Source organism: Numida meleagris, chromosome 16 (genome assembly GCF_002078875.1).
Source record: "Numida meleagris isolate 19003 breed g44 Domestic line chromosome 16, NumMel1.0, whole genome shotgun sequence".
NCBI lineage: Eukaryota > Metazoa > Chordata > Aves > Galliformes > Numididae > Numida > Numida meleagris.
Genome location: NC_034424.1, coordinates 9,505,803 through 9,518,447, shown reverse-complemented (window position 1 = coordinate 9,518,447; position 12,645 = coordinate 9,505,803). Strand labels below are relative to the sequence as shown.

The 12,645-nt window shown below is 48.2% G+C and overlaps 1 protein-coding gene across 2 annotated transcripts in view; it reads left to right on the top strand.

The window, feature by feature from the left end:
* The window catches only part of MAPKAP1 (mitogen-activated protein kinase associated protein 1), an 84,849-nt gene extending 72,754 nt beyond the window's left edge, over positions 1-12,095 (top strand). For both annotated transcript variants that reach the window (XM_021414023.1, XM_021414022.1), the window contains 3 exons: positions 1,032-1,169; positions 9,907-10,004; positions 11,496-12,095. In XM_021414023.1, coding sequence (XP_021269698.1) covers positions 1,032-1,169; positions 9,907-10,004; positions 11,496-11,621 — 362 coding nt within the window. In that variant the 3' untranslated portion in view covers positions 11,622-12,095. The remainder of the gene's footprint in view (positions 1-1,031; positions 1,170-9,906; positions 10,005-11,495) is intronic.

Sequence of the window (12,645 nt, the reverse complement as noted above, 5' to 3'; positions counted from 1 at the left end):
CTTTACTTTAAGAAGCATTGACTTTGTTTTTGAGGGTTGAGACAGTTACGACTGTGGCATCCGACGCTTGTTTGGTCACACCTCTTACAGGTTTTATAATCAGCTCCTTTAAGTCTTCCGAAGCTGCGAGAGTTATCTGAACTTCATTTGCTCTTCGTCCTCTGCTGCTTCCTTTTTTCTGCTCTACCATGGGCTTCACCTGTAAGCCGTGACTTTAAGAGACTGAGAAGTTTGCTCCATCCGTCAGCAGACACCGAACAGCGAGCTCCTGCCCAGCAGCGCCATGGCAAAGCCTGCAGTAAATGCAGCGAGCACCCCGGGTGGGCTCCAGCTCCCCGTTAGCGTCCTGCTGCACAAACACTGCTGCCAGGAGCTCGGGGTCGTGCGGAGGGATAATAGCGTGGGGGTGTTCTGCACCCCGTCCCCAGCGGCCTGCAGCAGGACGCTGTGCGTGGAGGCACGCGCCCGCGTGCGGTGGGAACGCAGCCCGGGCAGGATGCGCGGGGCCAGGAGCGGCATGAGAACGCGCGGGATCTCTGGGGCTGGGCGCCTTTGTTCGTGGCTGTCTGCTCACCACAAAGAGCGCTTTGGTAATACTGAAACCCGTGTTGTCCTCCTACAGAATATCTCGTATGTATGCTGCCCAGGAGGTGTAGTAGTGACGTTGTGTGATAGTGTCTCTCACATATAATAGTGACGACTGAAAACGCAGCAGTATCTTTGTATAGATCTTGCAGTTCATGTAGCTACTGCTTCCAGAAGAGCTCTGTGTGCGCTGAGAAGAAATTTTCCTGTGGTATTTTCTTCTCATTGGTATGCTTATTTCCCAGCAAGGCAGGAGAATAAAATACAGATTATCAATGCACTTTGATAATCGTTTGCTTTTGGTTTCAAAAGCTCCCGTGCTTTCAAAAAGCCCAGAAGGGCAATATACTTTCATCCTATTTAAGATTTATAAAGTGTGTCAAATGGCTGATATGAAATCACTTAAACAGATCACTATTGTGGCTCTCTATTCTTTCTCATCTCAGGTATTTCTGGAGACAAGGTAGAGATAGACCCTGTTACTAATCAGAAGGCCAGCACTAAGTTTTGGATTAAGCAGAAACCCATTTCAATCGATTCTGAACTCCTCTGTGCCTGTGACCTTGTGGAAGAAAAGAGCCCAAGTGAGTAGTCCTTTTTATTTATGTTCTCTCTCCTCTCCCTCTCTCTGTGTGCTAGATGCCTAGAGAATTATTGCTGCCGTGTCCTTTCCTTTTATAGGTGTATTTTATTCATTATAGGATGTTTTTAATCTGACTTGATTCTGTTGTAGAGAACGTAATGCAAACAGATACACGTTTTATGAGTGTCCTTTTAATGCTGCTTGTGGCCAGTGGCGTCGTTCAGAGCTTCCTGCCCGCTGCCCGTGGGCGCCGGTAGCGCCGCAGCAAGGAGTGGCTGGGTAGGCTGCAGCTCAGGAGTCACATACCCGTTTCCACGTCTTTGTGATATTTTTGAACTTCTTAACATCTGGAAAGGCTTTGAACAATTCCTCAGACACCAATGAGGATCTCAGACATGCAGTGAGTATCATCGCAGTCTGAATTTGCTTCCGTTGTGGCTGCAGGGCCAGCAGAGCTTTGATTCAGCCCGGGCAGCGGCCGAAGGGCTCTGTATGGAGGGGTCAGCGGGCAGAGGGCAGAGCCTGCTGCCACCAGGGAGCTCAGTGCTTGTGCTTATTGTGTCCGTGGAGTAATGAGAGTCCGTATTCCTGAAATTCGTTGTAAAAAGCACAAAATAGACCCTAGGGGAATGGGACAGCGTCTCCGGGTGGCAACGAAATGTAACTATCCACTGCCAAAAAGTAACACCGGTTCAGAAACGCGGCAGGATTTTATTATGCCTGGGCTTTTGCAGGGTAGAGATGCTAAATATTAAGTACTTATCTGCAAGGTGACAGAGAGAGAGAATTATGTGATACATATTTACAGAGGTAATGATCTGTTGAATTCTTTTGGAAGAGTAAATTTATAGCTGCCACAGATTTTATCAGCAATTATTGAACTATATCCTTCTCCCCTTCATTACTCCTTCCTAATTCCATGTTCTTGCTCCAGTCGCTGTCTCCCTTTCCCGTCTCCCAGCAAGTTTTTATGGTACTTGGGAAGGTGTGAGCCTGAGGGGAGACATCCCTGGTGACCAGGCAGTCCGAGTGCGTAACAGTTGTCTTTGCAGAGCTCCGAGAGATGGCATCCAGCACATCTCTGTAACAGCTAGCTGACAGCAAAGGCTGTAGCAGAGTCCGTGGTACTTTTAAATACCCGACTGTGTAGTGTTCAGCTGCACGTCAGACCAGTTTTGTTGCTAAAGGTGTAGTTTTCACTTGTGAATACATTAACACCTCTGGGTTTGTAGCCGCATTTAATTTCAAATGTAGATATTTGTGGTGATATAATCGTGCCAACAATCCAGCCCTGAAAGTCAAGGTTTCCAGCTCACACTCCTTTTAGCACCCCCAGCTGAGACTTCAAGCTGTCCCTGAGCATCTCCAGGGCTGTGTCCTGGTGGGATGGGGCTGGGTGGCCCTGCGGCAGCGCCTGTGCCTCTGCAGATGACACTTGTACCCAAACAGAGCAAACTGCTAACCCAGGGGGAAACAAGGGATGGAATTCCTAACCAAAGGAAGTGCAGTGCTGGAATGGCTGCACCTTTGAGTAGAGACCCGGAAATGGGGAGCCGTGATTGCTTTTGAGAGGATTCTGGCAGGTTATGACAAAGGCAATCTTAATGATACTGCATTTTTATTTTCGCATTTTCATGTGGCCATCCATAAGATTTTCATGTTAAATAAGCGTTCAACGTAGTTTCAAAAGGAGAAAATAATTCCCCCCTGAAATCCACTGGCCTCTTCCAGACTCACCAAAGATGCTCCAAAAGCCATTATTTTAGGTCAGTAGAAGAGACTTTTAGTGTGACATGTCAGAATGATGCATTTGGGGGAACTCTTAACAGCAGATCAGTATCTCTTGAATTTTAAATGGAAAAAAGTTATTTTAGTAGCATAAAGGAATGAAACTCACTGTATTTCACAAGTTTTGTCTGTGATTTTTATCAGCAGAGTGATATATGTTTGTAGCAGAGTTTGCATCAAAAATTATTCCTGGATCTTCCTTGAATGAATTATTGGAAAGAAAGAGAGGCTGAGTGAAGATAAGGTGCTTGAGTTCTGCAGTATATTTTGTTTCCGTGTTTTTATCTCCTGTAACACGAACACGCTCCATTTCGTCTTTCTGCAGTGCTCTGCGCACGTCGCAGGGCTGGCGCGGTTACACCGGCAGAACGCAGCGCGTGGTTTCATAGAGCGCCTGCGTTCCCAGCCGTGAGCAGCGGGGCCGGGTGGAAGCTGGGGACGCTTTGCTGCGCTGACGTGTGAGCGGCGCGGGGCTCCCGGGAGCCTGCAGGGGTGGCCGCTAAGGGCTGCGCGCCGTGGGTTCTGCTGCAGCCCGTAACGAACGCAGTGTGGAATTCAGTTAGCTCTTACTTTCCGTAGACTGAAGGGATGTCAGGGTTTTTACTGGTACTTTTCTATGGAAATGTAAAAACAGAAACTGTATATAAATGTAGTGGGGATGGTTTGCTTGCTTTCAGCTGAAGTTTTATCTGCAGTGACAGGTTCATACAGTCGAGCTTTAGTGTCCCTTGTGTGTTAAAGGCCCTGACAACCAAGATCCCGTGCCGCGAATGTTCGCGGGCGGGCCGGGAGCCGTTCTGGTAGGAGCGGGGCTTCCCTTTCCTGTAAGTCAGCAGAACTCGGAGCTGCGCTCGGTGAAAACGGGAGATGACAACAGAAAGCTTTGGTATCTAATTTGCCATTAGTGTGGGTATCAGAGGCAGGAACGGCTGATGATTTTTGTTTGCCCTTGTAGTAGCCCAGGTTAGCATTTGAATTTTTATTTGTAAATTAAATCAGACTCCCTGAATTTAGACAGAGAGAAGGGGTAATGGCCCTGCTGGCTCGATCAAATGCCATTAGAACATGGAAACACTGTGTATAAACTGCTCGTTTAAATCAGGTTCAGTCTGATTATCACGAGAGATTCTCAATGTTTTGAATCTCGAAAGGAAGCATCCTATCATTGAGAAATAAGATTTAAACCTTAATAAAGTAGTTGTCATTTTTATAGCTGAAAAGAGCTTTGTATCTCAATTAAGTGTACATAATATAAAGTCTTAAGGAAGCAACATAATACGTTTAATACAATTATATCCTTTTGCAATAGTGTAATTTAAAGGAAATCTGATTCTGTTAATGTCTCTTACATTATTTGGACAAAGGATAAACTTCAGTGTCACTAACCACTGCCTTTGCTACTCAGCACCCTGCGCTCATGCTGTGACCGCTGCATTGATGGGCTCGGGGCAGAGCTCGGGGCAGCGCTCGGGGCAGGCAGCGCAGGGAGCAGGCCATCCGCTGCCACTGACACCAACCACTTGGGCAGACTTACATTTTCAAAATAAATATTTTTTTCTCCATTACGTGTTTTATGACAAGTGCAGAAACTGGATTTATTTGATAATTTACTTGAAACACTGAACAAAACGTTCTCTGTGACCATTTTTCTTCTGTTTTGTTTGTTTTTCCTCTTAGGAAGGCAGATACGTCTCAAGTACTTGGTCAAAACAGCCTTAATATGAAGGTAGTCTAAACAAAGGTGTTCTGTAGGTCACGGAGTACATCGGTAACTTCGGTTTGTAATTTAATTGCCTTCTTTGCACCCTGCAGCTTAAGATTTCCTTTAAATTCTTATTCCATTGTTGCACTGGGGCTTAACAGAGTGTTAACCTGGTAATAGGCACAGGGCCTCCCCATTATATGTCTCGCTATCGAGCGGTTCTGCATGACTAGTTAAAAAAGATGGCAAGAAGATTAATGAAAGCCGCCCGGTACAGAGGGGGTAGGCACCATCGCAAGACTTCCAGCGAGGAGATATTGGAGCTGAACCAGAGCTTGGCTTTTTCTTTATCCCGTGACCTCTGAACCCACCTTACTGTCGAGAGCTGCCAGCAGAGCCGACGTTTTGATTGATGTTGCTACACGAGTCAGTCTTTCCCATTGAATTCCACATCTGCGCGAAAATAGCTTTTCTAGCAGTATTCATACTGGCTGTAAGTGATAGCCAAAGTGATGGCTGAAATGCTTTTATGTAGTTTTCATTTAAAGCTAAAGGTATTTGATGTTTTAATTCAGTATCAAGTTCCTCCAGATTATGCATGTTGGGTAGTACTAATTTAATGAATTCTTTACGGGGTTGTGAAAGGACTAAAAACGCGCAGAGCACGTTGGGGAGGGGCAGGTTCCCGCTGCTCGGGGAGCTCCAATAAAGATGTTGCGCGGTTGTTCGAGGCCCTGCAGTGGGGCCGGAGCAAAGAGGCAGCAATTACCCGGGCGCTGTGCAAATGGTGCACAAAATACTGCGTGGTAGTTCCCAATATTAATGCTCCTGCTGTGAGTAATGCGGTCTCTGAAATAATAGAGGAAAAGTCATACATGACAGAAGCCTAATCACAGATTCTGCTCAAAGGGTAAAAAATAGATTCAGCAGAGAAAATATTACCAATACTTCAGGCTTGGAGTGAAAGAAGCCTCAAAGTGTGCGTCAGAAAGAAGTGAGTCCAAATGCATGCAGACATGTGGTTTGCAGAGCAGCAAAATGCCTCAGAGGGAAGAGAGCAAAGCGCACATGGCACTCGGCCTCATCGCATTTCCCACCTCTGTCACAGCTCTGGACTGCACCCCGGTCATTGCAGCCAGCGTGGGGCTGGCAAGGGTCTGAGCTGTCGGAGCCCAGCAGCACTCAGCCTGGGGAGGCAGGGCAGGGCAGGCAGGGCAGGGCGCTCCTGGCCCTACGCACACGTGGCTGCAGCCCTCTGAGTGCACCCGCTGCTGAGAAGCCTGCATCAAAGTCCTCTGGAGCTCAATCAGGAGCGTGCATTGCCTCATCCTTTTAACAAATATGTTTTGTAGCCCTATTAAAAGGGGTCTTCATCTATTCTGTCAAAGCTATTCTGCTGGGGTTTTTTAGTTTAATTACACTATCCAATTAAAACTCCTTGCTGCATTTTGATTCGCTTCTCCTTGGGCTTGAGTGGATATGACATTTACAAGGCTCGCCTTTCAAGCAGACAATAGCGTGATTGATGAGGTGCAGACGCAATGAAGGAGGCGATTGCCATGTGGATACACTGCTTAGTGCATTTTGATTTATTTATCATCTTTTTTCCAAAACAAGGTTGCTGGTGAGAGGTTTGGGGCAACCCTGAGTTTCCCCCATTGATTTTCAGCATTCTTGCAAAAAATCTTTATTCTGCCTTTGGTAAAAATTCAATGGAAAAACAAAGGGCTTTAGAAAAAAAAATCCAGATGTGTGAATCGTTACCGTAACTGGACAGTGGGCTCTTTATGGACATCTGGAAACAAGACATCCACTAATAGCAACACCTTTTGGAAGCCCATAGCAGAACATGCAGACTCAAGCTGTGGGAAGAGTGTTCTTCAGACACGGGGGGCCGGCAGGGCTGCACCTTCCTGCTCTGAACGTTTGTGTCATTTCTTCCCATACAAGCAGTGCCGTGTTCTGGAGATCTGTCAGGTGCACCGTGTGCAGTCTGTGCTCAGCATTTTTCCCATCGATGTTGGTGGGGTCAGGGTTTCATCCATAGTGACGGCAGTCACTGTCTGTGGAGGAGAGCCCTGGTCCAGCTGAGCGTGGCTCCCATCAGGTAGGCCCAATCCCAGGCCTGCCTCCACCGCTGCCAAGGCCGCGCCGCGTCCCCAGCAGCCACACCATGTCCCACAAGGAAACCGCGAGTGTTCTTGTTCAGCCTTAATAACTCTTAATTGTTGACTTATGCCTTGTGGCCCCCTAATGACAAAACAGTCATCAAGGTATATTGAAAAATTAACATAAATCTGCATTTCCCCATGTCTGTTTTCTGTTTTGTTCAATTCATGAATATTCTTTTCATCATCTAATTAGCGATTTAATTCAGTGCACACAGTTTTAAAGACTGGCACTAGGAGATAAAGACTTTTGATACCCTCTGAATTTGGAGGTGATGGAAGAGGTAGAATACAAACTATTCCTGAACTTTTGGAAAACAAATTGCAGCAGAATTTTTCCTTGGCCTCGTATTGACACAAGATCAATGAATCTGGGTGGGTGATGTGCAGTTGGGACGAGCTCCGCTTCCCCAAATGTCGTAAGGAAAATGGGGGTGCAGCCCTGAGCAGTGGAGGTGTGCGTGGCCGTGCTGCTGGGCATCTGTCCTGCCGGCTGCAGTGCTACTTCTGTGTGCCTGGCGGCGTCTGAAAACCTGTTTCTTTCGTTAAATGTTTTAGCAGATAAATATAGTTGAAAATAATCCATATTTTCCAATGTGCAGCCAGTAAAATCTGATTGCAAGGTGTTAATACGTCCCTGTTCAGTCTCCTTTTGCCTTCAGCCGCCTGGCACAGGTGACATGCGTAACCTGTCTGTGGTCCTGCTGACAGCTGCTGGAGCTGAGCGGCTGTGTTCCCAGCACAGACTGAGGACATGCTGCTCGTGCAGGAGTCATGGTGGTGACGTCGCTGCTACAAGATCTGCATTTGTTTTAACTCTGCCGTCATGTACGGTAGCAACCACTGCTGTTTGCTGCCAGATATTCTTGTATGGAAATTTAAAACCACTGAAGTTCCTATTGATCTCTGAATTGTCAGAGGTGGTGCTCTATTGGAAAGTGGTACATCACATATTTAAGCACTCTTGGAAATGGAAATCAATCTCACAATTCATAAATTCTATCTGGCTGGAACAGTAGCAGAGCAAAGTGCCAGTTATGATTTCAATGAACTAATATTTCATGCTGTAAATAGTGCAATGTGGATGCGGGAGCACATAAACATAATGCTGTAATGGAGCTTTCTAAAGAAAAGTCTCTTTAGCCTCTTTCCACTACACCACCTGCCGGGTGCGGGGCTCGTCCCGCTCCACGCTGGGGCACTGCGGGGCAGTCCGACCCAGGGGCCAGGGCAGAGCAGCTGCTGGGCTGGGCAGGGACGTGGGGTCACGGGGACGTGGGGACACAGGGATGCTGCCCTGGCACAGGTTGGTGCCGGCTGCTGGCTGCAGGAGGGACAGCAGCGGGGTGATCTCTGCCTCCTGCCGTGGGATGCAGCAGAATTGGTGTTGGCATCTGTAGCTCTGTCTTCAAAACAGCTGACTCGATACAATCCTAAAACAAGTGTTGGAAATGAACTTCTGTGTTCTGCCTCTGTCAGCTGCGTAACTGCTTCTGCTGGGAAGGAGGAGTAAATCACTGCTTTAAAGGAAAGATGGGGATCCTGGGAGGGTTCCTTCGTCGGGCATGACAAAAGCTGTGGTCTCCCTTAATTTTTGAGTTAATCTCTCACTCTGTGGCTCCGTGCCCCACCTCCCCCTGGTGATGCGTGGCTGAGAAGCAGGCAGTCAGCACGCTGCCCTCTGCCCACAAGGCAGGGGCTGCCCGCAGCACAGCAGAGCAGCACCACACAGCGTGCACCTGGCCTGCTCACAGCACTGCACACAGCACCGTGCACCCGGCCTGCTCGCCCGGCCCAGGAGGGCACTGGGAGGTGTCAGCCCACGGCCGGGCCGTGCTCTGCGGCTGATCCGCACACTGGGGAGCCACCAAGCAAAGTGCCAGCACCAAGCACAGAAACCTCTGCCCTGACTGGTGTGGCTGGGAGTCCTGTGCGTGTAGTGCCGAGAGGTGTCTTTGTCGAGTGATTTAAAGGGGTTTTTAATTGTTATTATTAGCCGATTTTCCAATATAGAATTTATTTTCCAGTTTAGTGCATCATAATGGTGTTTAATTAACGTGCCACAATAAAATATGCGCACCTCAGATTTTCTGGCCTCAGCTCTGGAGCGTATATCAGTCACTTTTTGGAAATCTGCTGAATTAGATCATGTAAATAAGATTTTGAAGTAGCTTTCCTGCAGGAAAGATGTGAATTTACAGTAACGTGGCTGTTACTTTATGGACTGCTAACTTTGGCCTTTGAACCAATGCACTCTCTAACAACTGATGGAAAAGAGCAATGTATGGAATGTGCTTAATTTTAGCCCTGAAGCCGCAGATGCCCATGCGGGTGAGGGGCGTGCTGCCTCCCGACGTGCTTTGCAACAGCTGTGTGCTGCACCCCCACCCCCTGCAGCTGCTCCAGCACCGCTGCCCACGGCGGCCCCAGCTCCACCACACTGGGGCCAGCAGTCACTGCCACCCTCTGCTGGGGTCTGAGCAGTGGGGAGGCTTGCCAGCAGAGCGCTGCGCAGACCACAACCACGGTTCTGCAGGAGGTTTTGATTGTTCTGCTGGCAGGGAGAGGTGCCTGGTTTCCTCGTACCGTTGCTATATCCTTTTGTATTTTACAGTGACATCTTCCTTTGCCTTAGCAACAGAGTAGGTCTGGGTGTTGTTTCAGGGAGAGGATTTTATAATAATTCTGGGGTTAATTGGCCTTTTCTCTTAAATATAACACTTATGTTCTATGTGTGCCAGTTACACAATGAATTGCAAGGTGAGCTGCTGCAGCGTGGCGGTGCGACCGCTCTGGCCGTGGGCTGGCTGCGAGCTAACCAGCCCTTTGATAGATCTTTGCGTTTCCTGCAGCGGGGATGTGATGGGAAAATGAACTTTATTGAAAGAGTTCAGCTGCTCCTGTAAGCCACCACTTGCCTTAAATTGAAATGACACGAGAAGCCTGTCAGCGTTTCATTGCTCCCTTCTGTTGTGCTGATGGTATGCTAAGATCACCATCTGTGTTTTGCTTCTGTCAGGCACACAGCTCCGCGGAAAACTTTAGAGGAATATTCTGAACCTTTTTTCTTATCTTTGCAGGTCATGCAATATTTAAACTTACATATCTAAGCAATCATGACTACAAACACCTGTACTTTGAATCGGATGCTGCTACTGTCAATGAAATTGTACTGAAGGTGGGTATTAAATTTTAACGTGACCCAAAATTCTGAGTGTCGTACCACTTGTTAGACATGAAAGTCTTCGGGAGGAGCTGAAATACGGGCACGGCGCAGCGCCTGCGGAGCGCTCGGGTGCCTCAGCTGCTCGAGCTCTTCTCACTCCCAGCAGACATGCAGGACTCCACCTGTTTGCCGCCGCGCTCCCCGCGCTGGGTTTCGGTCAGGAAGGAGCGCACAGGGCTGTGCGGTGTCGGTGCAGCTCGAGCGGAGCGGAGCTGGGCCAGGGCAGCGCCGAGTGCGGCAGCAGGACCGCTTCCTCCCCCGGTGCTCACCCAGAATTGCGTGCTTTTCCCGTGGCTCATTGATGCACGTATTGATCTACTTCCTGAAACAAATTGGAAGATTAAACTTAATTTTCTATGATCTAATATCTCATATGAGTTCAAAATCAAAAAAAATAGTAATTTTAGGAATCCGTCCGTTGTGTTTGCTTTGCTGTGTGAAGTCCAGAGCACTGCTGGATGACTGACCCGCTGCGATGCTGTTGCTGGCGGCCGAGGCGCGTGCTGCCTTCTTCCTTGGCTCTCAGGCCGGCGGGCCAAGCTCTTTTGCTCCCACTTCATCTGTGGAGTCTCCGGAGCGCGTGGCAGAGCCAGGCTGCTCGCACAAGAAGGCTGAAGAAAGTTTTGTTTTGAGTAATGAGAATATTCAGGGGACAAATATTACCAAACAGAACTTTTTTTTCTTACCTTGCAAATTGTTTATACAAAACGCTTCCTGGTTTTGTGTGTGAGTTACCAGTTTATTTTCAGTTCTGCCGGCATTAAGAGATGTAGAGAAATCAGACTTTTCAAATTAGGCTTTTTACATGATCAAGTGCAAGACACCGAGGCTTTATTGACCATGAAAACTCCCTATATTTCTACGCCTTAAGCCGTAATATGCAATGAAAGTGAAACACTCTACAGTGCATAAAATCGTGCAAGTTTTAAGCCACAGCATATTAACCAGCTAATGGCGGACCAAAGGGCATTTTTATCTTTTTGATTCTTGCATTAACCTTCCATTAAAATTATCTATGTGATTATCACAAAGCACTGGAGATAATAAATTTAGGGAATAGCAGGCTTGTTAAATATCATTTAAAAATGCTTTCATCAAGTAAAATGTGCCAAAACACGGGGAAACTCTGAGATTAGCTGAGTATGCAAACATCATAATGGAAGTATTATTTTTATTAAAGCTGATAAAATCTTTTATTGAAGCCCATTACTGCAGCAGAGCGGCACTGCGGCCGGCAGGATGTGCTGCGTCGGGGGCAGAGCTGCTCGGCCCCTCCTGCCCGGACTTGGGGATGGGGCAGAGCTGGGGATGCCCCGCTCAGAGCGCCGCTCCCGCCGTGGTTTTGCCCTTTTCCTGATGCCCCACTGGAGGTGTGAGGGTCCGTGCCCTCCCGGGGCCACGTGCCAAAGCACCGCTGCAATGAAATCCTGTCGTGTCTTGCAGGTTAACTATATTCTGGAGTCGCGAGCAAGTACGGCCAGAGCAGAATATTTTGCTCAGAAACAAAGAAAACTGAACAGGAGAACAAGCTTTAGCTTCCAGAAGGAGAAGAAATCGGGACAGCAGTAGCGCCGGGCCTCAAACAGAGCCTGACCGCCGTGCTCGGGGCAGGGGCCGCCCGCGGCCGGGGCAGAGCGGCAGTGCTCCAGCTGCCGACGGCAGGAGCAGCCGGGGACGAAATGGGCACGATCCCATCTCACGGCTGCAAGATGATCCCTCCTTGGTGAGGGGAGGTCTCCCCTGTGACACAAATAAAGAGCCATATCAGCCGGAAAGAAGACTGTTACGCTTCAGGTTCCTTTGATTAGAAATAAGAGAATGACGTAGACTGGCATCATTTAATTACTGTATTATGTACAATCACAAGAAGAGATGTGATTACATATTATTTCACAGCCTGGTTAAAATAAATTATATACATCTGTAATACACCCACGTACACACAGGTATTGCTTGTGACATGATCAAATTTCTAAAAACAAAATGTAGGACAAATGTATCCATTTTTACTATTAATAAACAGATGTAATCTTTTTCAAGGTCCATCTGATGCACGGTTCTTTTGGGGGGAGGCTGCAGTCCCAGATGGTTACGCTTCTGTTGCTGACGTGCGGGAGGCAACTGTGAGCCAGGAGCAGCAGCCATCGCAGGGAGCGACTGGTGGGGGAGCGCTGAGGCAGTTCAGGTCTTTTTTGCTTCATTCTTTTCGAAACAGGTTTCTGTAACTGTGCACCTCAGCTTTGCATCCCTTCTGTGGAAGGCGCTTCCTGCAGCCAGCACCGAGGCAGCGTCTGCAGCCCGAGGAGAGCGCAGCCCAGCGCTGGGGCCATGGCTGGCACCTGGTGCTGGGGGTGCCCCTCCTCCTTACCATTGTTCTCTAGGAATAAAAACAGAGACCTGCTTTGTACTGGGACTTGTAACCGTGCTGGCCTTGTCTGTCTTTAACATATCAGGGAACACGTGGATGGGATTTCAGGGAACCAGAGCTGCATTTTGGTTCCACTCACCAGAGGTGTCTTTCACAAATCTGTGTAAGCTGCTGATGCTGGAGCCCTGCGCTGCGGCCGCGGGTTTGTACCGAGCACGTACCCAC